The sequence below is a fragment of the Amphiura filiformis genome, chromosome 10 (assembly GCF_039555335.1).
Source record: "Amphiura filiformis chromosome 10, Afil_fr2py, whole genome shotgun sequence".
NCBI lineage: Eukaryota > Metazoa > Echinodermata > Ophiuroidea > Amphilepidida > Amphiuridae > Amphiura > Amphiura filiformis.
Window position 1 is genome coordinate 54162127 of NC_092637.1, and position 25694 is coordinate 54187820.

The following is a 25694-nucleotide window of genomic DNA, read 5'->3' on the forward strand; positions in this document are numbered from 1 at the left end:
GACCATGCGATCGGCGAATCGGTTCCTAAGATAGTTCTTGATATTCTCTTGAATAAAAATATCTCCAAACTTTTATTTTGAAGCTAACATGGCTAGCACGCAGAGTATTATTCAGTCGTCTGACCGCATCCGGGGCCACCGAGCCATTGTAGTACTGGGCCAATACTGGGCCAATAAAGTCCATTCTATTACCCCCCACGACCCATTATTCAAAATCGCGCATTGTGATTTGTTGAAACGCGTCACATGAAAGACCATTGATTAGCAATAAAGTGGCCAGGGCAACGAACTTTATGTTCTTCTCGCATCACAGCGCACAGCAAAGCACAATGCAGTATATTAGCGTTGTTACGCATTCTACGCAAAGCATTAAGCTTGGTTACGCGTTCTGCAATACTCGCTATCGCTTATACGCTTTGGCTATGCGTAGGCGCTCCACCTTGAGGTAAACAACTTGAAATATTTGGGCAAAAAATGTGATATTTTCTCTTTAAATCGCACTATTTTGTGGTAATAGAATAGAAATAAAGGGTGCAGCATTATCCTTTACACGCAAATAATGTGTCCTTGGCAGTAAAAACGTTTTAAAATTGTGACCGTTCACGGCGAATACGCCGTAAATTCCCCCCGGGCAATTTTGTTTTATTTTGTGTTTAAAAAATAAACATCATAAACTTAAAAATGGTATATCATTTGACTTCAAACGATATCCAGAAGCGGGGTTATGGTTTGTTAAACCTTGTTCCTTCAACAAAATTATAGCTTTTTTCGTTTCTACATGTGTCTCTTCTTCCACATTGCTGGCAATAAATATCAAACAGTCATAATTGGCGGTCATTTCAAATCATCCCCAAGTCAACGAGGTTTAAGAATTGTTAATTGTTGGTTATGCATACCTATACAAAATACAATGCCTGGTAACCCACCACTTGAAAAGGATTTAGCAAAAGCAAACAAAGACCAGAGCTATTAAAAGTTCTATAGCCATCTAAGGTAGAAGCTTGTTATCCACTTCAACAATAGGATTATTGATTAGTGTTTGACTATCAAAATGAGATAGATGAATACGACCTTCGTACACATTTTACACCGTAACTCAGAATACAATTTAGGGAAATCACCATGGGCAAAAATCAAGCACACTCTAGACCACCGCCCGTCCATTCAAATACCATGATAGGTCCCAGCTAGGAAATAATTATCACGCCCTAGCTCGCAAACAAACAGAAACATGAACAGTAGCGTAACTAGGGGGGGGGGGCAGAGGAGGGCAACATGCCCCGGGCGCCACCCTTAGGGGCGCCAAATTGACCAATTCAGCATCGATTCTGGGCCCTTCAAGCGATGAAAGTCAACATTTTCGCGCGCTTCGCGCGAATTGCAGTATAGACCGATATTCAACTTCTAGCTAACCAAAATAAAATTAATTAGTGATAGATTTTATTTGCCCAAAATTTCGCGCGCTCCGTGCGCAATTGTTTCAAGAATTGCCCGCGTCTAAGATATTCTCAGGGGGGTAGGGGCGCCAATTTTGTTTCTTGCCCCGGGCGCTACCAACCCTAGTTACGCCACTGAACATGAACGTCAAGTCAGTAAAAATCACTAATGAAACCATTATTTAACAGATTAATGGCTGAGTAGATGTTTTGCACAAAAACTTTTATTCGGCACCACGTCTTGTTTGGCCCTGTAGCACTATCGGAGCCCGGTCAAGCACCGATTACTCTTTTTTTTATCATACCCTGGTGATGTAGTAAATTGTATAAAGCATAATAATTAACATTTATATTGTGTTATCGTTTTTCATTTAAATAAAAAAACGAAAGCACTATGCAAATGTTCAGGGTACGATAGGAAGATCGATGCATACCGGTACCGATAGCGATCCAATAAGACGTCATGCATGAATCAACTTCATGGTTATAAAAGTGTGTTTCAACTGTTTAGTAAAAAGTCATGAGTTTTGGATGGATTTTTTTATTTATTTATAGGAAATGAACCAATTTAACAACTTTTTAGTAGCCCAAAAGTCGCCAAATCGCGGTGTTTTTTGTTTGTTTTGTTAGACGAATGCGAAACGTCGCCCAATTGAACTACCACGAACGTGGTAACCCTGCTAACTCGAGGTTCCAGTTGTTGGTCATGAAGGGAGCCTTGGGTCAAAGTTGGTTCTACTATGGGTCCTTTAATATTTTTAGCTTGACTTCCAAGCCAAGTTATAAAGGTTCAAAATTAATAACCCCCTGAAATTACAAAACATTCCTTCGCATGATCAATCAATCAATCAATCAATCAATCAATCAATCAATCAATCAATCAATCAATCAATCAATCAATCAATCACATTTATAGAGTGCCAAATGCGAGGAGCATGGCATGAAAATCAAAGGTTAGCAAAAGAAGTTGAGTGTTGAGTGCGAAGTTCAACAAATTGAGGTGCGGAAGAAGATGTAGACCGGAGGCGTCTGGAACCAGTATGTATTTAAAGCATGGCAGACATGTATCAGGAGTTTGCTGGCGGATGGATTTGAAAACCAGAACGAGGACTTTAAGTCAATACGTTGTCTGATGGGAATCCAATGCAAGTCGATGAAGTTGGAGGTGATGTGATCATATTTCGCTTTCTGGTAATAAGGCGAGTCGCGGTGCGTTGACTGTCCTGAAGACGATTTAGGAGAGAGCCATTTATACGAATAATTAGTATATTTTGTTGATTTGATAATTTTAACAACCTGTAAATAGAGGAAATAATTTCTATCCTACCAAAGTTCTCCCTTCTCAAAATCATTTTTTTGGTAAAAGATAATCACATTTTCGAAAAATGATGCTTTCAGAAAAAAGTTGCACTTTTCAACATCCTATACACGTAATGTACAAAAACGTTCTCGATATCAACGTGATCAATGTTTTTATTGATTTAATTGTTTGTTTGTTTTCATTAATTTTATGTGTCCGATAACTCAGTCACCCATGCCACTTATCTTGCAGTATAAAACAATGATTTATTGACATGAATTTTCCCATGAATATGATTTTCTTTGAAACTTTTATTCAACACGCGTGTTTCAAATATGGCAAATAGGAGGAAACATAAGGTTTGTAGTGTGGTGCATAGTTCGTTCGTTTAGTAGAAGAAGAATACTAAATACTAATGCGTCGTGACAAAATCTTTGGAACAAAGGTTTGAAAGTGTTTTAGGCATATCTGAAAGGTACTGAACAAATCTGGCTTTGGATGCCCTCTTCAAAGTGTCAGATATTTTTGGTAGGGGTCAATTAAGGGGGAGGGGGCAAAATTATAAATCACCCCAATTCTTTTAAAAAGTATACCATATTACTCGCCTGGTCATCAGAAATTTGAAAAAAGGTATAGTTTGCCCTATCTGAGACCGTTAGCTACGACGCTATGGGCCGAAATGTGTCAAAAAGTTCAACGCACGTTTGGCTGTGTGCAATTTTACAAATACGCTTAAGATTGACAAATTTCAATGATTTTGGTGTATAATTATATGTTTTCTGACATGACAATTCAACTGAACAGCTTAATAAATCAAAATGACCGCCTTGACCCTGAAAGTGCACAGGTCAGTTTACTGTGTGTTTGAATGCAAAATCTTATAATTGCCTCCTATAAGCTACCAGATTGTGATGTACCAATTAAACAAACATAGCTTTCAACACGCCTTTTCCAAATCTGTCTGACTCCTTCATCCACGGAATATCAGAGTTAAAATCTATACAAAGAGCCCATACGTTTTTGCGTGTGTGGAAGGCGGTGAGGTAAATTCCCCAATGTGGACCATTTCCGGGCCATTTCCCTACAACCACTCAATTTAATGCAATAAGTGGACAATGTCCATCTAAAAATGAACTTTTGTGGACAGATTAGCATGCAAAGGGGAAAAGGGGTCCCTTTTGTTACTTTTTCTTGTTTACTTTCCTTGATATTTTTACCCTGAAAAGTATACCGTTGTGCACCTTTTTGTTGAGGGATTCATCGCATCATCCACACCTCCCGCTTTTGGTGGATTTGGACCCTGCCCCATAAACGCTTACCTAATAACACACCTCCCCCGACAAAAATCTCAGCTTCGCCACTGCGCAGTGTTGGTCATATCATTATAATTATATATGTTTATCAGAGAAAATAGCCAATATCTATAGCCACGTAAAAGTGAAAAACGGTAAATATTGAAAAAATCGCAATCAAACATTATATTTAGTACACATGTCAATGGGAATAATAAAATGTAAAGCTCGCTAACACAATATAATACTGCTTCTAGCTAAACATAAATGGAATGAGGTCTATTTAATGTATCCATTATAGGCAAGAACATTTTTTTAAATAAATTTTGCATTTTTTATCCATCATCATTATTGTGCAATGTCTTTTTTTTTGCAATCCTGGAGAAAAATTGGAGTAGATTCTTCTGCGCTGGCACGTTGCCATTTTTTAGCGACAAAAGTCTAGCAAAATTTACCAGCTGTGTCTTATGATGTAGCGTAGACTTGACGCCTATCCTTCAGCACTGGTATGTCAACTCTGGTGGACTTACCAGACAGGGTGTTAACAGTATCCCTCCATTTCTTGCTGCTGCTGAGAGTTCTTCCTTCAAGTTGTTGTTATAGCCCCTTCTGGCTAGATAGATGTATGTATGTCTATCAAAAATTCAGCAATTAAATGAACAATCCTGCAAATGCAACTCTGCAACTCTGCAATACCATACTATACTATTATTGGAGACAGAATTAAAAAGACTAGTTTGCGTATGACGTGGTCAACCAGACCAAACATGCCGTTCTGCGCAAATCAGCAACCAATCACACGCCGTCTTTCACATCATTTGTCCAAGATGTTGATGGACGCCCCCTTCCACGATGGCCTTCCATGGCTCCCTGAAGAATCTGCTTCTCAACTCCACCATCCTTTCTTACAATGTGACCAAGGTAGCGCAATTTACTCTCAATGATGGACTTTCTGAAGTCGGTGCCAATCTTATTCAGGACCCAGATGTTTGTCTTCTTGTCTTTCCAAGATACTCCCAATAGCCTCCTATAGCATCACATCTCAAATGCATCAATCTTCTTCCTGTCATTCTTTGTCATTGCCCAGGATTCGCACCCGTATTAAGCAATTGAGAAGACTATTGCACGAAGTAACCTCTCAATGTGTGATCAGTGGAAAGTTACATTTAAATAGGAAAATAGGAATTTATTCTTTATGCAAATCACACATTATGGCTTCAATGTCTGATACCCATTTACCATGCGTAGCAAATATGTTGACTTCGTCGGGGGATAGGGTGCCTTTTTAACACGTACTGGGCGATAAGGGGTCTCTCTATGATGTCCGTGATATATCTTGGAGTAGGTGGCTTTTTATAATTAGACTACCTTAGAGTTTGGGACCTCTTATTATCTTATCTTATTATGAGACTACTGGGCGACGATAATGATCATGTCCGTGATATATGAACATTATAGCCATTTATCACAAAACTGACGTTTTCACCTATTAAAATAGCATGTCACAGACGAGGGTCCTAACTTATGACCCATGGCCACATACATACAAAGACACACAAATACAACATTTCGATGTACAGTTCTTGAGTTATAGGCATAAAGATTAAATGTCAATGTCGGATATAGGGCAAACTATACTTTTGCTCAATTATAATGAGGGGAATACATTGGGATGGGTTTTCCTCAGAATCGATAAATTTTGAAATTTAAGTCCTGCTTAAGGGGAAGCTGCAGTGGGATTTTTGTGAACTAAGGGTATTTTTGTTATTTTAGAGTTTGGGCTTTCATTTGCTTTTTATTTGAATCAAATCGGACATTTGGTTCGTAATCAAAGGGAACAAAGCGAATTGAATTTGTCCTATACTAATACACGTAATGTTTTTCTTATGTATTGTATTTTTTTCAATGGGCGATATTTAAGGAATTTCCGGATAAAAATTAGTTTCTGCATAATGTGATATGTTTATTGCATAAAAAGAGTGCTAATAATTAGTATAAATGTTATTGTTGACAGAAACATGATTTTATAATATTTGATATGCATAATTGCTGCCTAATTAACATATTAAGTATTTCTGGACTTAAAATGTAATTTTCTGCCAGATGTCGTTTCGCGTCATTTTTTACCTTGCGCGTCACTTTTCTTGGTAATGGTATATCTGTTTGAGCTTATATTTTAAAAACATCTGCTAACCATGGAAACAACCTGTTTTCGTAAATGTTCCCCAAAATGCGCAAATTTACCAATTTTAATGCACCGTAGCATAACCTTACAACCTTTTTTGAACATTCTGTAAATTTTTTACTAAGACCTAAATTAAAAAAACAAAAAAAACAAAGAAAGACCGAAAGAAATGTCGCGCAACGACATCATGTTAAAATCCAACATGGCCGCCGTTACCGTTATAACGACGATCATTTTTTGGTTGGGAATCAACATACACATTCCCACCAATTTACAAGTGCACATGTCAAATACTTTAGAATATCACTTTTTTCAGTGCAGCTTCCCCTTAAGCGGTCATTTTTATGCAAATTAGCATTTTTCTACATACCCTCTTTTGTTATTTTTGATATGTTGATTAGATGGTGATGTCTTTTAGAGATACTTACAACAAAAACATTGATGTTCCACTTTTGTCTGGCTCAAACGTAATTTGACTTGTCTATAAGAGCTACTGTGGCTCAAGAACCACGAATATCAGGTGGTGACATCATCTTGACGTTTTCATGTTTCCTCACATCAAGGATGATTTTTACCAAGAGACAATGTCAACAACTACCGTCCAATTTATGTTATTCCTGTTGTCATGAAAACTTTAGAACGCCTAATTCATAATCAGTTGTATGCCTTTTTAAGTGAACATAATTTGCTCTCTTCACATCAATCTGGATTCAGACCCAAACATTCCACACTTACCACTTTGATCAATGTTTTAAAAATTGTCCAGAACATTGATGCTGGCCATTTTGTTGGAGGGTCTTTATTGACCTGAAAATGTCATTCGATTCGGTCAATCATGCCATTCGTCTTCAAAGCTTACATCGTTTGGAATTATGGGTCTGGAGCTAGGTTGGTTTAAATCTTATCTTAGTGATAGAGAGCAGGCAACTAAGATTGGTGATACTATTTCAGGAATGCGTGGAATGCGGATTAAGTACGTAGGTTGTGAACTTGACATTCACAGGTGTACTAATAGAGGGTACAAAGATTATGTCATGAAAAGGATATTTATATTTGTTAACATTAACTTAGATTATTTTCAAAAATCTACATGTAACTTTTTTGGGACACCCGGTATGTAATGTAATGTAATGTAATGTAATGTAATGTAATGTAATGTAATGTAATGTAATGTAATGTAATGTAATGTAATGTAATGTAATATAATCATGCTTTTGGGTCTCTCCGTAGGCTATGTAATACTAATGTCTATAGGAATGGTTATGTAATATTAATGGTAATTTTATACATATTGTTGTAATGTTACATTGTTATTTGAATTACTTGTAAGTATTGTATCTAAATTTTGAATTAATTTTAATAGTGTCTATTTGAATGTATGTAGTATTTTAAAAAACTTTTTGAGTAAATTATGGAAATGTTGTATTGTATTGAAGTGTCGAGTGTCGATTGAGTGTCTCAAGTTAAAGAAGAAATAAAACAACCAAACAAACAAACAAAACATTGGGTGATTTCAGGTTGACGTTTTACGGTTTCATACTCCCGAAATGTCGGATTATTTTCAGCAAATTACAGCTCGATAGGAGCAACTTCCAATTTGACGTAACCTTTGACCTCGGATGACCTTTGTAGTTTCATACTCCCAAAGTGTCAGAGATCATTTTCCCCGAGTTGCAGACCGATCGGATTCGGAGAAACTTTGAATTTGACCTGACCTTTGACCTCAGATGACCTTTGCGATTTTGTACGCTCCAATTGTCGGGAATTGTTTTCTCCGAGTTACAGCCCGATCGGAGCAACTTTAAATTTGAGTTAACCTTTGACCTCGGATGACCTTTACGGTTTCATACTCCCCATGTGTCAGGGATCATTTTCTGCAAGTTACAGCCCGATTGGAGCAACTTAAAATTTGATCTGACCTTTGACCTCAGATGTCCTTTGCAAACTCATACTCTGGGGAAGTGCCGGGGATTGTTACCCCCAAGTTACAGCCCAATTGGAGCAACTTTAAATTTAACCTGACCTTTGACCTCGGATAACATGTGCAGTTTTATGCTCCCATATACCACCTGATATAATAAGCACAACAATAAACACAACAGTAACACGCGAGCATAGATACTTTTGTGGTATTATGCATGTCTTCGGTACTTCCGTTTATGAGAAATATGCATACGATAAGAACTCGCCAGTTTACGTCTACACCCAAGGCAAACATATTGATAACATACTATTATTATATACTTTATCATTAAATGCAAACAAGTGTACTAATGATTGTATTTGAGTTAGTTTTCAAAAATTTCATCATGTCGATAGTTTCCTGCTATGTTAAATGTTATTATAGTGCCAATCAGAGGAGGCTTAAAGGCATTCCTACAATACACTATGATTGGGACATTTGATCAATATAAACTAATCTTAAAGGCAAAGTCCCCATTGCCACACACACAAAATGGTAATTTTAAAACTGCAGCCAACGAGCTAATAGTTGAGACTTATAACTCATATTTGACTTTCTTACAGGAAACATTCATATTGTCCCACTGCATTAATTTTATTCATAAGTCTCGATGTTTTGAATGTTAAATAAAAGGATGAAAACACCAGATATTTGCATACAATCCCAATGCAAGGTATGGTCAACTGGGCACATGTATACAAAAGCCAGACATACCAAGGTCAGAAACCCCATTGGGTTATGGGAATGCCTTTAAACATCCTCTGAGTGCCAATTGTTAAGTGAGAAATAAGGATTTGGTAATTTAGCAAAACATACTAGGCTGAATTTATACTCCATCGCTGCGCGACGAGCGATTGCTTTCTAGCACGCTTTTTGTTAAGTTGCAAAAAGCGCGCTGGCTCATTAGTCAATCGATTGTCGCTCAGCGATGGAGTATAGACTCAGATTAACTATCAGTACAAGGCGAACATATTGAAACAGGCAGTATTATTCGCCATAGAAGTGATGATGTAACAGGATTAACTACCATAGCAATAGATTAAAAGAATTTTTGAATACATCGCCCTGCACTATACAGCAGATTACACTCAGTACCTGAACATGTCTGCAATCATAAACATCTACCAAAAAGTAATTACCCCCTTAATTCGTAGGCCGTATCACATACTGGCGTATTTGCAAAATACGCATTTCGAGAAAATCGAGTTTTGATTTTCATTTGCTGTATAATCAATATTAAATAAAATACGACCCTATGAGGAAAGGACTAATAACAATTTCGCCGTTCAAATGATAAATAAGTCGTGCATATACGTCACTATGTGATATAGTTGCGCAAATACGTCACTATGTGAAAAGGACAAAACAGCAATTTTACCGTGCAATGACAAAGTCGCGCAGATATGTCGCGCAAATACGTCACTATGTGAAACGGCAAATTCTTCAAATTGCAGATACGACAAACTGGGCTTGTGCAGTATAGGTGATCGGTAAATACGTCGTTATGTGATGCAGACATTTCAAGGTTTTGCAAATACGACATAATTAAATTAATTAATATCTTACTAATTAAGTCACCATGAGACATGGTATTTGGTGAATATAAAGAGTAGAACATAACAAACTAATGTACCACTTTTCCCAAAAATGTGAAAAATGTCGAATAGTCAGTATGTGATACGGCTGACGAGTTATGACATAATAACTCAAACTCTATGCATCAAAACTTTAAACTGAAATAGCAAAAGGAAACCCAGTCATGCCAGTTTTGTTTTGCCAATTATGATACCTCATTTGTCTTAATAGCCCAAATTGTGTGGCATGGTGACCCTTTGAACGAATATGATCTATACATCTTTGCATGCGCTTAATCTTTCACACAGACGTCATTGGTCAGCCAATGACGTAAATAATTGCACAGTAATCGATGGGACAGGATGCACATGTTCAAGTTAAACTCCAGAGGTTAAAATCAACATGAACCCCTCATGATGAGCTTTTCTCTTTGTAAACCACACCCCACTGTCAAAGATTTTTGAATTCCATCCAAATTCAACAGTTTCAATTATTCCAGATCCAGCCATTTGAATCCATAAAAAGTGGTATAAGTATGGAAGATTTTGGAATTCCAAACAATTGTCAAATATGTCTAATTCAACTAAAGTATGCACAAACAGTAACGCAGCTGTTATAAATACGCCCATAGCTTCAGAACTAATAATTGTTTCCACAATATTTCTACATAGAAAGAAGGATGATTTTTTTACCGGCATTGTGATACCCCATTTGTCAAATGTCGTTCAATATTAACAACACAGTAGTGCTTAAAAATACCCGAATTTAAAAGTTGCAGTTTACAGCCATCAATGGTTATTACGCAAGCATTGTGGCACGTAAAATCCTCCATTTATCCTCGCACTGAATGCAATTCAATACAAATAGCTGCAACTTTTAAATTCGGGTATTTATCTTTACAAATACTGCTGTGTTGCTAATATTAAACGAAATTGGACGAATGGGGTATCAAAATGCGCGTAAATAAATCATCCTTCTTCTATGTTGACATAATGTGAACACAATTATTAGTTCTGACGCTATAGGCGTATCTATAACAGCTGCGTTACTTTTGTGCAGTCTTTAGATTTGTTCAATTAAAAAAAATTTCAAATTTCAAATAGCCCTACTATAGGGCATTTTGACCGTAGCAATCCCTGAAAAAAACCCCGAAATACCCCGAGAACTGCTGAAATCCAGTGGCCGCTCACCCAAAAGATTTGGGTGAAGCGGTTATTGAGTTAATTTTAGCGGTTACTAAAACTTTTTGCACCACAGACTACGCATATTTTGGAGGTCATATACCGTTATATTTGGTACCCATGTACAGCTACGAATCTCCTCTATCCAGTGATAAGTACAAACATTCTCCAAATAATGTCACAATGACGTCATAATGTGAGCGCACTCTTGCAAAATTGACAAATTCTGGCTTTGTTTTGTACACAGCTAGAATTTCTCAATTTTGATTTTCTAGGAATATGTGATTGCCATCAAATTTTAGATATCAAATGAAATGACCTGTTCAAACAAACAAAAAAGTAAAAAGTCAATTTCTCTTGGAGTAATTTTACAAGTGCGAAATTAAAATTTTACTGTAGGCCTATGTAGAAACCTATTTTTGGCCTCACCAACCTCCCTCTATGGTAATTTTTGATGGTCGGTTCTACCTCCGGGTAAGGTGTTGGGGTAAATATTTTATCATTCTAAAATGAGCGCAAGGGATGGATCTATACAATTAGCTTAGGTCGTTTGGGCGTTAAGACGAGCATTTTCTTAATGACGGATGGAAAACCTTGGGGTGGGGAATGGGGTTGGTGCGCCCTTTCTGTATGGCTTATTTCTTTCTGGATTGCCCAAAATGTTCATCTGGAATTAACTCAGACGACAGGTTAAACTTTTGTCAGAATTGTACATTTCCTGACCATATTTGAAATAAGCATGAACAAGAACTGATTTAAAAAAGACCATGCCATACATGAAGACCATGTTTCATAATTTTGCATTGACTTGGAATGCTAGTAATTTTTTGTGTGGCACAACTAACCTGGTGGGAAATATCGGTATTTATTGGTAAACACCACCAATGACATACTACGAAATACTCAAGAATTTTCATGTTGAATTGAAGCTAAATAGAAAAATGTGTGCTAAATGGAAAGATGTTTACTCGTAGCCCAATCTCGTACATCATGCAACCAGTTTTGGTTTGTGGTTCGACATAATTGCAATTAAACTTTTGCGCCTCAGAAACCCAAATCTAGAACAATCATTATGTTTATAAAGATACAGTAAACTTTCCATGGTAGAGATTGGAACCAAGACAAATTATACCTTAATTAACCCTAGAACTACGACGGGGACTGATCCTCTAAGATTTTTTATCCGTCATAAAAAACGCACGTTACGCCCAAACGACCTAAGCTAATCTTAGATACATGCTTTGTGCTCATAGAATTTTACCCCAACACTTTACCCGGGGGTAGGACCGGGAAGGGGGCGGGGAGGTGGTTGTTGAGGCCCCAGTGATTTTGGTGATTGTCATTTCGCTCTTGTGAACTTATTTTAAGAGATACTGACTTTTACTTGTTAGTTGTGTCGACTTTTGTGTCGACTTTTTTTAGCCACAAATCAATTTTGCCTGTACTTTAGTACATAGCCAGATTTTTCCAAAACTGCATGGGCGCTCTCACATTATGACGTCATAGCGACATTATGTGGGGAATGTTTGTACTTTTGTTTGGTGTCACTGGATACCATAGCTATACATTAGTACCAAATATAACAGTATATGACGTTTATAATTGAAAATTGAGGGGTGGGGTTGCAACAACCCCCACTTCGTAGTTCGTGTTACAACATACGGCCCAGTAGTTCTAGGGCTAAGTGTAAATATAAGGTTAAACCGCTATGGGGATAAATACATTATAAAATAAGTACAAACAAGCCTAGTATTGGTTGAGTGGTTCATGAGATAGATCTTGATATTTTGAGAAAATATCTCAAAGCTTGGACTTCTTATGTTGAAGTCTATGGCTAGCACACAGAGCATTAATTAAGACGGCAGCAAAATCCACAGGGAACGTGTTTTTTAAATGGAATAGCCCAAATTATTGACGACTCATAGTTATTGATAAAATCAGACCCGTTACCACAAAACTCGGAACATAACTGCAGACCTACTTGGGAGATAATGGTCTTTAAGTTTTGAGGTATTTTCTCAAAATCTCAAGAGTTTTCTTAAGAACCACTGAACCAATACTAGGCTTGTTTGTACTCATTTTAATGCATTTTTCATGATGTATCCAAATATGGTCATGAAAATTTAAAATCCACGGGCGATTATACGGGAGTCGAAGGTCAAAGTTTTCCATCCCATTCTTGATACCGATGTATTCCTCTCATCATCAAGGATTCGCAAGTAGAGTTCTCATTGACATTATCCGGGTCTTGCATCAAAATCTTAAAAAGTAATATTTTCACATATTCCGAGTCTTCAACTACACCAAAATCTTGGAAAGTAAATTTTTGACATATTCCGGGATTAAGAGGTACACCAAAATCTTCCACGTTGTGTCGGAATGGGTCAGAAATGGTTTGCCTATCGTGTGGGATCGGATGCAGATGTTCAAGTGGAAGTCATGTTCATGTTCAAGTCAACAATCGCTGATAACCTTATCATGTTTATTAGATGTTATTACTTTTCAATTGGTGTCAAAAGTATAAAACACCCTGCAGCTCAGCTTCTAGTCACTTTCTGCCTGGAACGAATTCAGTGGACAAGCAAGCCCGAAACGGTAAGACAATACAATACTTCTTGTGTCTCCTTCATACTTCATCACTTCATCACTTCATCACTTCATCACTTCATCACTTCATCACTTCATCACTTCATCACTTCATCACTTCATCACTTCATTACTTCATTACTTTATTTTGCTCCGTGTGTTAGCCATATAGGCTTCAACATAAATGGTCAAAGTTTTGAGATTTTTTTAAATATCAAGAGCTATTTTAAGAACTACTGAACCAATACTTATTGTACTCATTTGAATACGTCATCATGCTGATTCCAATTATGGTCATGCAAATTTACAATTCTGAATTTTTTTAATTAAAAACAAATTGAAACATGTCACCTGCAGACGAAACGGTAAGGCAATACAATACTTCTTGTATCTCCTTTACTATATTGCTTTATTACTTTAATCATGGAAGTACTAGAGATGGAAGATGGTAAGACAGTTTCTGTTACGCAATGCAGGATAACTGACCCTTGCCGACAACGTAATTAATGAGTTTTCCATGCTGGTTTATGCCCTCGAGCACTGCTTTACTATAACGCGTTACCTCAAGAGCCTCGAGTCAATACTAGGCTTGCTTGTATACATTGTACTGCCCTTTTCAAGCTGATTCCAAATACGGTCATGAACATGTACAATTCTGAAATTTTTGAATAAAAAAGAAATTGAATCTTGTCGTCCGCGTGGAGAGATGCAAACTACTTCCAATCCCGATTGCTTCTTTCAGCCAACGAGTTGTTTTTTCTGCTTCGTGGTCTATGATCTGAGGCTCCTCCCACCCAATTACGTGATTTTGGGCTGCGATTTGTGAATTTTTGTTGTTGAAGGTTTTTGTTTGAGCCCTGATAAAACTTTTGACATTAACTGATTTGTGTTCTGCAAGCTTTGTGTAGAACTTCGTTACTTTATTTGTTATGTATCTAATGTAGCTGCCAATCACTGTTGGTTTAATATTGATGAGGCGCAGGTGTAAACTAACTTTCATCAATTCTCTCCACAAAATTATCACGATATTTAGAATTAGCATGAAAAACGCCTTAAAATGAGTACAAACAAGTCTAGTATTGGTTCGGTGATTCTTAAGGGAGTTCTTAATAAATCTAAAACCTAGACTTCTTCTGTTGAATTGATATGGCAACTGGCAGGCCCGTTCTATCTCGGTAACGGAGTAATCGAATCCCATTTTGTGTTCTGCATATGATGATAAAAAGGTTTTCTGAATCTTGTACTGTTTCCTGAAATGTTCAGAAATATAATTTTAATTACTGTCTTTCTTACAACGTTTCTGATTGGAGAATAATGAGATATGTTCATCTGAGTAACCAATCGCTATCCGGTTACGATGCAATACAAAACGTTAACCCATTAGAACTACTACATTTATACAGCGTCTCTCATTGGTGAATTATGACCCAGCAAACACAAAAACGTTTTAAAGAAGTTATATTTTGGGTCTTAGTTTAGGTAAAAACGTTTTAATAACATTAAAAAAAAAAGTTATATAAAGGTCATGAAATCGTTTTAAAACGTTTTGTATGAAAACACACTACAACAATATTTTTTATAATGTTTTCGAAATGTCATTGCAAACTATTTGTTGCAAACATTTTTGGCCAAATTTTTTGTCTACACTTAAATAACATTATGTTAAAATATTTGCACCCAGCAAACACAGAAATGTTCTTAAAATGTTTTTTACAAGACGTTTTAATAATATTTAAATTTCGGGTTATTTAGAGGTCGTGAAAACATTTTAAAAACCTTATTGTAAATATTTTGGGCAAACAATTTTTGCATAATATTTTTTCAACCCCAAAATAACATCCTGTTTAGAATGATTTGTACCAAGTTTTCAAAAATGTTTTTGGAATGTTATTAAAACGTTTTTATACCCTTTATATAACCCGACATGTTTCTGTAAAACATTTGTGTTTGCTGTGCAGTAAATTACCAAGAAATGTTTTTAATGTTATGAAAACGTTTTGTACCATTAATGTACCCTTTATATAACCCGACATTTAAACGTTTTCTGATTGGTGAATTATGCGATATGTTCATTCGAGTAACCAATTGTATTATTCTGAGTGACCAATCAAAATACAGCTTCTAAATATTGAAACTCACTCCTCAGCTATACATCTGATTCGTACCACGTTGCTGATTGACTCAATAAATCACATGTAGCCTTCTTGTAGCCAATCATGTAATCTCTTTAATTGAGTAACCAATCCTTATCCGGTTACGATACAATACAACAATTCTAACCCACAAGAACTACTATCTCTCATACAGCGTCTCTGATTGGTGAAGTATGTGATATATTAATCTGAGTATCCAATCAAAATACAGCTGCTAAATATTGAAACTCAATCCTCAGCTGTACATCTGATTCGTACTACGTTGCTGAATGGCTCAATATAATTATCATAATTAGCCTTCTTAAGTTATAGCCAATCATGTCATTTCTTTTATTGCGTACAGAACAAACAGGACCAATCATGAGAGTACTCATTCTTCTCGCCGTAGTGGCTGGGGGGGCTAAACCCCGCAAGGACAACACGACCCTTTGAAGAATTCACAAATTCAGAATCCAGCAATTCAGAATCAGAATCCACTTAATTCTTAGTATGGGACGTTTGCAACGCCCCGACTCAGGTGTCAATTTGTGGATAAAATAAAATATCTTTTTTTTTTCTGTATGGCCATTTTCCTGTCTCCCGGGGAATTGACTAGAAAACACTATATGAAGATTACTCAGATAATTTTTGAGGACAAAAATCATGAAATTGGTGGTGTACGGGAACTTTTATGGCCAATTTTTAGGCCAAAAAATATGATTTTTTTCGAAAACTTTTTTGACCGAAAATGTGAGGAAATGTCAACCCTTTCTCGCTTATCTTTCTCGCTTATTTCAGCTTCTTTTTGACATATGAGCTAGATATGACTTTAGTGTGTATATTCCTTGAAGTGATTGTTGTAAGTTTGCTTAGTTGTATAAAAGAAGTCATTTTCTGCATGGAGTCGTTTTGGCATTCGGCTTTGTTTACGTTTCAAAACCAACACTTCAGCAAGCTTGAATTTCCCGGCTCGCGCATGCGCCGTGCGTTTGTTACTAGTTAAGGAAAATGACTGTATACGCCCTCTAAACAAGACATAACTTCTCCCACACAGGGGGGGTCAAATAGAGTTGCCTGAATGGGTGACTCAATCTGGAACACATACCACAGTGTGGGAGATTAAGGTCAAGCCTTCAATAGTGGCTCAACTGGAAAAGCCCAAACCTCTTAATGCTCTATTATGATAATGATTTGGTTTTTGTTATCTCCCACGCAGGAAGGTGTAAATCAAGACAAGTTTATTTCTTCTGCTGCATTCTCTGAGCTGAATGCAGTCGTTAAATACAAATACAGTTCCATCAAATGGCCTAGCCGTGAATATCCCCGACTTCCTTGTCGAGAAGGTAAGTCAGACGCAGGAACCTCAATCTCTGTCTACTCCCCCTAAATCTTGAATACGGAATACATCGCAAATGTGTAGTGCACTAGATCAGGAAATTGGTTATTGCAGCGCGTGCGCAGGAACCTGAATCCAGGTCTACTCCCCTAAATCTTTATCATGTACCTGGTTTCCTCAAATAGTTTTAATGAAGTGCCACATGAAATAAAAGAAAACTGCAAAGCCCCACTCAATGGCTATGAAGCAGCCATTGCGGTTCTTTTTTAAATTTGAGGTGCAAATGACGCCATTTGGTGCAACATTTTGTACCGGTACTATTTTAGCCGTCGTTAGAGGACATATTTTGAGGGCAGAACGGCAGTCAGGAAGGGCATATTATTATGCCGTCGAATAATTTTACCTATATAGAATGTCAATAAAATACATCATCGATATCTCCAACCTGTGTGCATTATACTATGTATTCCTTTGCTAAATCGTAAATAAAAGAAAATTTATATCGCATGTCGAAAGGTTTATACTTGTGGAGGCACCAGGCCGCCATATTAGAGAGACACATAGTGTCGTTAGATCTCGTTTATCTGCTGGCACTTAAGGGGTCGAGCTGTATTGTCTCAAATATCTCCGAAATGGGAGAAAACTGCCATGTTTGCTGTGAAATTTTGCCTAGCAATATCTATCTCAGGTGCAAAATTTATGGTGCACATGAAAGAATGAAGTCTTTAGATTAATATTTTAGCAATCTTAATATTATTAGTTGATAGGAAATTCTTCAAATATGCCTGTACATATAACGACGCATAACAGCCCACGCAGTTTTTTTTTTCGAGCAGTCCGTGTTGGACGATGACCCTATATTTTTGCTGAGGTATTTACAGGACCTTGAAATAAGAATTATGATAGATATTTGCGACTTCGGAATGCAACGAAGGCATGTTTGAAGCTCGTCAATACACAAAATACTACCTGATTTTACACTCTCGTCGACCACTGTCGCTGGCGCATGTTATTTTGTTACTCTAAATTCAACAAAATTCCAATTTTTCAGGCAAAAAGACTTCTAGAGATACCATCCTACATGTCCATGTTCGATTTATGGTAATACAATTAACCAATTTTAAATATCAATTTGTTTAGATTCACGGAAGCCATATTTTGTACATTTTCGACAGTAACGAGTTAACGCCAATTTTGGTACAAATTTGTCAGTTATTTATCCGGTTAACTAACGAATACCAAGGTTCATAGGCGAGCTAATAGCGCTATGTTATTTAACTACTTTTACTTACGATTATTATCATGATTCCGTTTGAGAACAAATTAATATAATTCCTTATGGGTCTCCAACTTCCCCTGTCTTCAAGCTTCTTCACACGACTATAATTGAAGACCGAATTGAAAAGACTAGTTTGCGTATGACGTCCTGTCAACCAGACCAAAAATGCCGTACTGCGCAGGTCAGTAACCAATCACGTCTCGCCTTTGCCCTGACGTCAGACGCAAACTAGTCTTTTTAATTCGGTCTTCAATTATAGCCATGTTTTATGGAGTGTTGCCAGGCAAGTCAAAAGCAAATTGGGACAAATCGGCACTAAATATGGCCCGTAACTACATCAATATATCACCCAAATGTCCATGTTATTTAGGGTACAATGTTAATGTAAATAAATTGTAATATACAATTTTAAAACAGTGTTTAAAATGTTCTAAGGTGCGTATACGCGATTCTTTCTCCCGTTTGAGTTTTAATGTATATACCTATAATGTATTGACAATCAATTCATAAGAAGCCCAAAGTTAATACCAACACTGCAGCGCTGGAAACACGGTCAATTCTGTGAAAGGATTTGTCATGAAATTGTTCCGCTTGATTTATCAGGTCTATTAATGTGACAAAGGAACAGGTCTCTAGTTTGATTCCACAACCATTCAAACCGATCTCATGTTTTATTGTATCATCGTGTATTAAAACAGGAAGGCTATGTCATAAATGGACCGGAACAATATAACAATTACACTGTCACCTGTGTTGAAGGACGGTTTTAAGATACAGGGTGTTCCAGAATGATCTATACCGTGTTTGAAAACATTAATCAACATTGTATTTAATTTGAGTACGGTACGTGAAATACAATGGCATAAATGTCACCTACTTATTGTGTTACTTTCATTGCAAAAACTTCATTCGTTTTGGCGTGATATTGCATATTCTTAAAACTGGATGTTTTGCATGTGTAAAAATTGCATGTGTGTAATTTACAGCGCAAAGGCTTCATAAGCACAAGACATTGCTGCTTTATCACTATCGCGTAGGCCTACTTTGCAATTATGTGTAGAAATCATACAGTTGTCATAGGACATACACCAAATTTGGCACAGATGTAGAGCTTGAAACACTGAATAATTCTTGATATTGGATTAAGTGACCTTTTTCATGTGTTTTCAATATTACGAGGGCTCAGAGCAAGAACAAGCTATGTCCACAATTACATGTTACTCATTTCGGCAACAAATGGATGGTTAATTCTGCACTCCATAATAAATGCAAGTGACACCCTGTAGCTTAAGATGACAGCGAGACAGGTTTCTAGATCGATTCCACGACCAGTCATACCTATTACCTGTTTTATTGTTACCTTATGGAGGCCAGACTTTTATTTGAATGATAATGGCTCTGTCACGCCGTATTGAATACCCTCTGTACGGAATGTTACATCACAATTCAGTATAATTATTCAAGGTTGGTACGAGTGTCTGTCATCGACTTGACAACAGGCACACCCGGTACAAACATTTTGTAAATCGTGGAAAGTCGTATTTATGTAAAATGATTAAAAAATGATACTTTTAGGTGTTATTTTCTGTTTGGCAAATCATAAATGCGTACGTGTTTTGGTCAAAATGGCAATAATGTTATTTTTACCCCTACCCACCTGATATAGCTTTACACAACCCTTAAAGGAATTTAACAACTTTTTTAATGGTAAAAATTATGTTTACTTGATACAAACAGCATGAATAAAAAACAAACAGTGAAATTAGTTAAAAGTATTAAACTTCTTATTGACAGCGCCAAAAATATATCCATATCAATTTGCAAGAGCTCTTTAGCAAAAACATAGTTCATTGAATTTACAACCGTTTGACAAAACAGGCGAAAATAGTAACTTTGTTCACAAGATTTGCAATTTAAAGAGAATTGGTCATTGCTCATTAAAATGAGGCTAGTATATAGACAATATAAGTGGGCTCTTTCATTTAATGACATAAAATTTGAAAATTTGAAAAATATTGTAAGAAACACTTGAAGTTTTGACTTTTAAAACCTACATTTGGTCAATGCGTAGTTCTGAAGTCACACAAACTTGACTTTTCAAAAGAAACGTCGGCTCCGGGGTTCTGTCGGCAGACTGCAAAGAGAGTACAAGAAATCTTCCAAAGAAACTTTAAAAGATCCCACGCATTAATAAACTTCACTGCGTTAACTGTTTGGAATTAGCTCTATTTTTGTACAGGTATTATTATTAATTGACGTGCTCACTGATTCCTCCAGACTTTGCAGTTAGGATGAGGTCAATAATACTAATTCTGTTACCTATTTTGGACAATAATGGAGATCCAATGCCCTTTATCCTTTTCCCAAGGCTACATTGTGTGGAATCTATTTTAACCATATAATTCATGTGTTATCGACGATGTGACTGTAAGCTGATCCCAGACATCCATGTGGGCGTTATATCAGGGCCGTGACACTCGTTTGCAACCCCTGTATAAAAAGTGAAGTCACTTTACGGCAGTTTAATTGACACATTGACAGTTTCAATGACAGTTGCTAGGGAGTTTGGTACCGTACGTACTACTTCAATAGTAAAACAAGACTTATTCCTTATTTTGATTTGATTGACAGTTGGGAGTTTTTCGACAAAAGAAGACCCCCCCAAAAAAAAAAAAACACCAAAAAGCTTATTTAGCCAATTTATGGGAATCGGTTCAAATATTTTCCTATCATATTGAACTAACACCTCAGCGATTTGGTTTTTCAAAATGCAGGGTGTCCCAAAAAAAGAGGCCCCTCATTATTTCAATCGGCTCACAACTTTTGAAGATATGCCCTTTTGAATAAAAGTACCCGTTTTTCACTCTGTCCACGGATAGCAAACAGAGTGGTTGGGATGGCTCATGCTGTGGAGTGGCCTGCACGATCACCAGACCTCACACCAGTTGATTTGTTTCCTTTGTGGCAAAATCCAAGATCTTCGCAAACGTATTACTGAATGCATTCGCAAGTATCCGGCGCACAAGGATGGTACGTAACGCAATTGATGCAATGAGGATCAGGGCTGAAACCTGTATTCGCCAAGGAGGCAACTAGGTGGAGGGCAGAGCAGCACAGTTAACTCACTTCAAAAGAACTAAAGACAAACCAACTACAGCCTTTTAGGGCTACCTTTTATCCTAAAAAGAGAAATGACGTTGTAAATTAAAAAAAGAAAGCAAGAAACAACAAAGTAAGAAATTAAGAAACATTATAAAACAAAAAGGCATAAATAACCAAGAAAAAATAAGTAATTGCAAGTAAAGCAAAAGAAGTCCCATTCGGCACCCATTTTACCCACAAATTAATGACACTATTAACAAAATCCATTGCCCATCAACCCACCGGTAAAGCCCATTCCATAAAAAAAGTTATTTTATAAAGTTATTATTGAGGAATGTTTGATATTTATGCATGGTATGTATAGTATGTACAGTTAGTAGCGAAACCTTCTCCGTGGACAGAGTGAAAACGGGTACATTTCTTTAAAAGAGCATATTTTCAAAAGTATGAAGCCTATTGATATAATTGTTTTAGTTTATTACAGCTAACGACTCAAGGTTTCGTTACGTACCACAATATATTTGATCAACTTTTCAGAAATAGGAGAAAAAGAGGGCGCAACGCGGGGCCTCTGTTTTGGGACACCCTGTATGATAGTAATGGAAAGAAACGGCCAAATGTTTCGTAACTGACTTCATTTGCGCAAACGTGTGGCTTATCCTATAGTGTATTATTCCTCGAGAATCCTTGGTTATATACTTTGTGTTAATATAAACTTAATAATAATGCATAAGCTAGTTCCTCGTCAACATGGACACTGATTTTGTCTTTTACTTTGACTCTATAGCTGCTTGCCCTTGATGGTGTTGAGTATGTTGAAGAAGATGGTATTGCCTACACCCAGAGAGTCGCCGCCACTTGGGGTCTTGACCGTATTGATGAACGAAGCGGCATGGATGGCTTCTACAATCCATCAGGTAAGTAACACACCGTGTTGATCAACGAAACCTCTTGTTTGTTTGTTTGTTTGTTTTATTTCTTCTTTAACCTGGGACACTCAATCAGTTGAAAACACAATTAACCATCTGTTCTTTCTTGATAACACCTATAATGTACGTAAGTAACAAACCGTGTTGATCAACGACACCTCCCTTAGGCATGATACTTTAGGTATGATACTGTTGCAACACGTAAGTAATAAAAACTAATAATATAACAAAGGTACAAAGATAAGATAAATTAATTTAAACAAACTCATTACCAGTGTGCAAAGTTTCCATTTCGCATTCAATACAAACTATCAGTAATTTCATCAATAGTAATATTACTCATAAGCTACCACATCAGATCCCCGGGGTGTGGAGGTGTGTGTAGGGTGGGAGGGACTTCACACAAAATAATGACCATACGGGTATGTTCCCCCGGGAAGACCCCCTTTTTGGATTTTGCAGCTCCCAAAAGCATAGCACTTAGCTTTTTTTATCAAATGTGTTTCTTTCTCTCTTTTATTTTGGTTTAAAGCAATGCAGCCGTGAAAAGAATACACCTATAGGATTCACACTACATTATACTGCGCCGAAAAGTATGCTTTCAAAACTGAACCATATTTGGGTAAATTTGTCTTTTTAATAATCCGGTACATTATAACACCCCATTATATCCAATGTGACTTCAAGAAGCACTTGAAGTTAAAAGCATTTGATTAGACGAAGTTTTAAAAGTGACAAAATGGCCTATGCAAAACTCCACGGACAAGACATCTGGTTTGAGAGTGGTGAATGGCTAATTTGTGCTAATTCAAACGAAAGGAACAAAAGAAAACTGAAAAAAAAAGAGCTGACAAATAAAATGAAAGTTGTGAAAAGTACAGAGAAGTAAAACTGAAATATAAACTGCTTTAAATAAAGCTTTATTGAAGAAACTGTATCGTCTATTCAATTGCTAGTAACTTTACTTTTTGAGGTCACATTGGATTCAATGTGGTGTCATAATGTGCAAGACTAGATAGTGCATCTATTTTTTAAAACAAATTTGCCCCGATATGGTTCAGTTTTGAAATTGTGATTATTTTTCCAAGTGTAAGGATTCATTTTTGGCGCAGTATAGACAAAAAGGTAGTTTCTGTCATGGAGCTAGTAAATCCTAGAGGAGCAATATATTACGTAACGCATTGTTCCTTTGTGCCGATTTGATTTTCCGACAAGCTATTCATCGAAAGGTGCCTTTTGTTCATGACAAAAGACTTCCGCCATTAAATCGGTAACTGACCTGACAGCGCAGTACTGTCAATAAGTGATCAAACGAAAGTTCCTTGAAAGCGCCTACTTGTTCGAAAGGTACTTTGTGTTCTCATGAAGCCCACGTGCGTGATTGAGTTTGCCGAAAGCACAAAAGGCACACTTTAGCCGTCGATGTACAGCTCGTTATCACCCACCTGACTTTAGTGAGTGACGGAGTGATAAAGTGTAGGCCTATGAAAGAATACAGAGATATACAGAGAAAGGAAAAGAAAGAATGATAAATAAATGTAATAATTATTATATACTGCAAAAACAGTGTTTAAACACAATTTTGCCTTCACTTTGTAAACACGTTTAGAAGCTGAACATTGGTTAGTGATGGTGTTCAATTTCTAGACATCTGACATCCATATTCTAAAAAAAAACGTTTCTAAACACATTCTTGCCTTCACTTTCTAAACACTGTTTTTGCAGTGAATTTAGAAACTAAACACATAACAGCACTTGGCAGCCATTTGATAATATCAATGCCTTTATGCGTTACGTAATTGATACGCCCGGTCAGATGTATTTAACACCTGCCAAACACAAGTCACCCAACTTTGAAAACTGGACACTGAATGTACACTCTCATGAATATTGACTGGCAACATTTTCCAATATGTCAGCGCTCAAATCGGACACAATAGAACAATAAACCCTGCAGTGCGTTTGTTTCTGTACGCGCATTTTGATACCCATGTCGCCCACATTTTGTTCAATATTAACAACAAAACAGTAATGGCGGTATTACATGCCACAATACTTGCATTTTATATCGATTGATCTTTGTAAGTGCAAATTTGGTTCTACATACATGACAGCTCAAGAACCAGTTTAAGTTCTTCTTAGAACCCCCTTTTTTTAAAGTGCACAATGCTTGCGTTTTATATCCATTGATCGTTGTAAGTACATACAACTTTTAAATTCTGGTTTTTTTTAAAAATAATGCTGTGTTGTTAAGGCCCGGTCACACTATGACGAATAAGGGTGAACGGCAAGCGACGTTAAGCTGCGAATTGCAATTTTGAATTTACCGTAACTCATCGTGTGTTGCCGTTAGTTGTCGCTGACGAATCCGTTAGCGACCGCAGACGGCCGAAATTATTCGTCGCGTTCGTCGGCAAATTTTCAACATGTTGAAAATTTTATGACGGCAAAAGAAGTAATTGTGATTCCGTTCAGATTTCGTTGGAGACCGCAACCCTAATTTCTTTGACGTTTCCATACCGTGCGAAACCGTCTTTAGTCACATATCCAATGTGACTTCAAGAAGCACTTGAAGTTAAAAGCATTTGATTAGACGAAGTTTTAAAAGTGACAGAATGGCCTATGCAAAACTCCACGGACAAGACATCTGGTTTGAGAGTGGTGAATGGCTAATTTGTGCTAATTCAAACGAAAGGAACAAAAGAAAACTGAAAAAAAAGAGCTGACAAATAAAATGAAAGGTGTGAAAAGTACAGAGAAGTAAAACTGAAATATAAACTGCTTTAAATAAAGCTTTATTGAAGAAACTGTATCGTCTATTCAATTGCTAGTAACTTTACTTTTTGAGGTCACATTGGATTCAATGTGGTGTCATAATGTGCAAGACTAGATAGTGCATCTATTTTTTAAAACAAATTTGCCCCGATATGGTTCAGTTTTGAAATTGTGATTATTTTTCCAAGTGTAAGGATTCATTTTTGGCGCAGTATAGACAAAAAGGTAGTTTCTGCCATGGAGCTAGTAAATCCTAGAGGAGCAATATATTACGTAACGCATTGTTCCTTTGTGCCGATTTGATTTTCCGACAAGCTATTCATCGAAAGGTACCTTTTGTTCATGACAAAAGAGTTCCGCCATTAAATCGGTAACTGACCTGACAGCGCAGTACTGTCAATAAGTGATCAAACGAAAGTTCCTTGAAAGCGCCTACTTGTTCGAAAGGTACTTTGTGTTCTCATGAAGCCCACGTGCGTGATTGAGTTTGCCGAAAGCACAAAAGGCACACTTTAGCCGTCGATGTACAGCTCGTTATCACCCACCTGACTTTAGTGAGTGACGGAGTGATAAAGTGTAGGCCTATGAAAGAATACAGAGATATACAGAGAAAGGAAAAGAAA

The 25694-nt window shown here is 36.9% G+C and overlaps 1 protein-coding gene across 1 annotated transcript in view; it reads left to right on the forward strand.

The window, feature by feature from the left end:
- The first annotated feature begins 13311 nt into the window (after nucleotides 1-13311).
- The window catches only part of LOC140161973 (extracellular serine proteinase-like), a 33661-nt gene continuing 21278 nt past the window's right edge, over nucleotides 13312-25694 (forward strand). Inside the window, exons 1-2 of the mRNA XM_072185265.1 lie at nucleotides 13312-13527; nucleotides 22155-22284. Of these exons, the coding sequence (XP_072041366.1) occupies nucleotides 13312-13527; nucleotides 22155-22284 (346 nt within the window). The remainder of the gene's footprint in view (nucleotides 13528-22154; nucleotides 22285-25694) is intronic.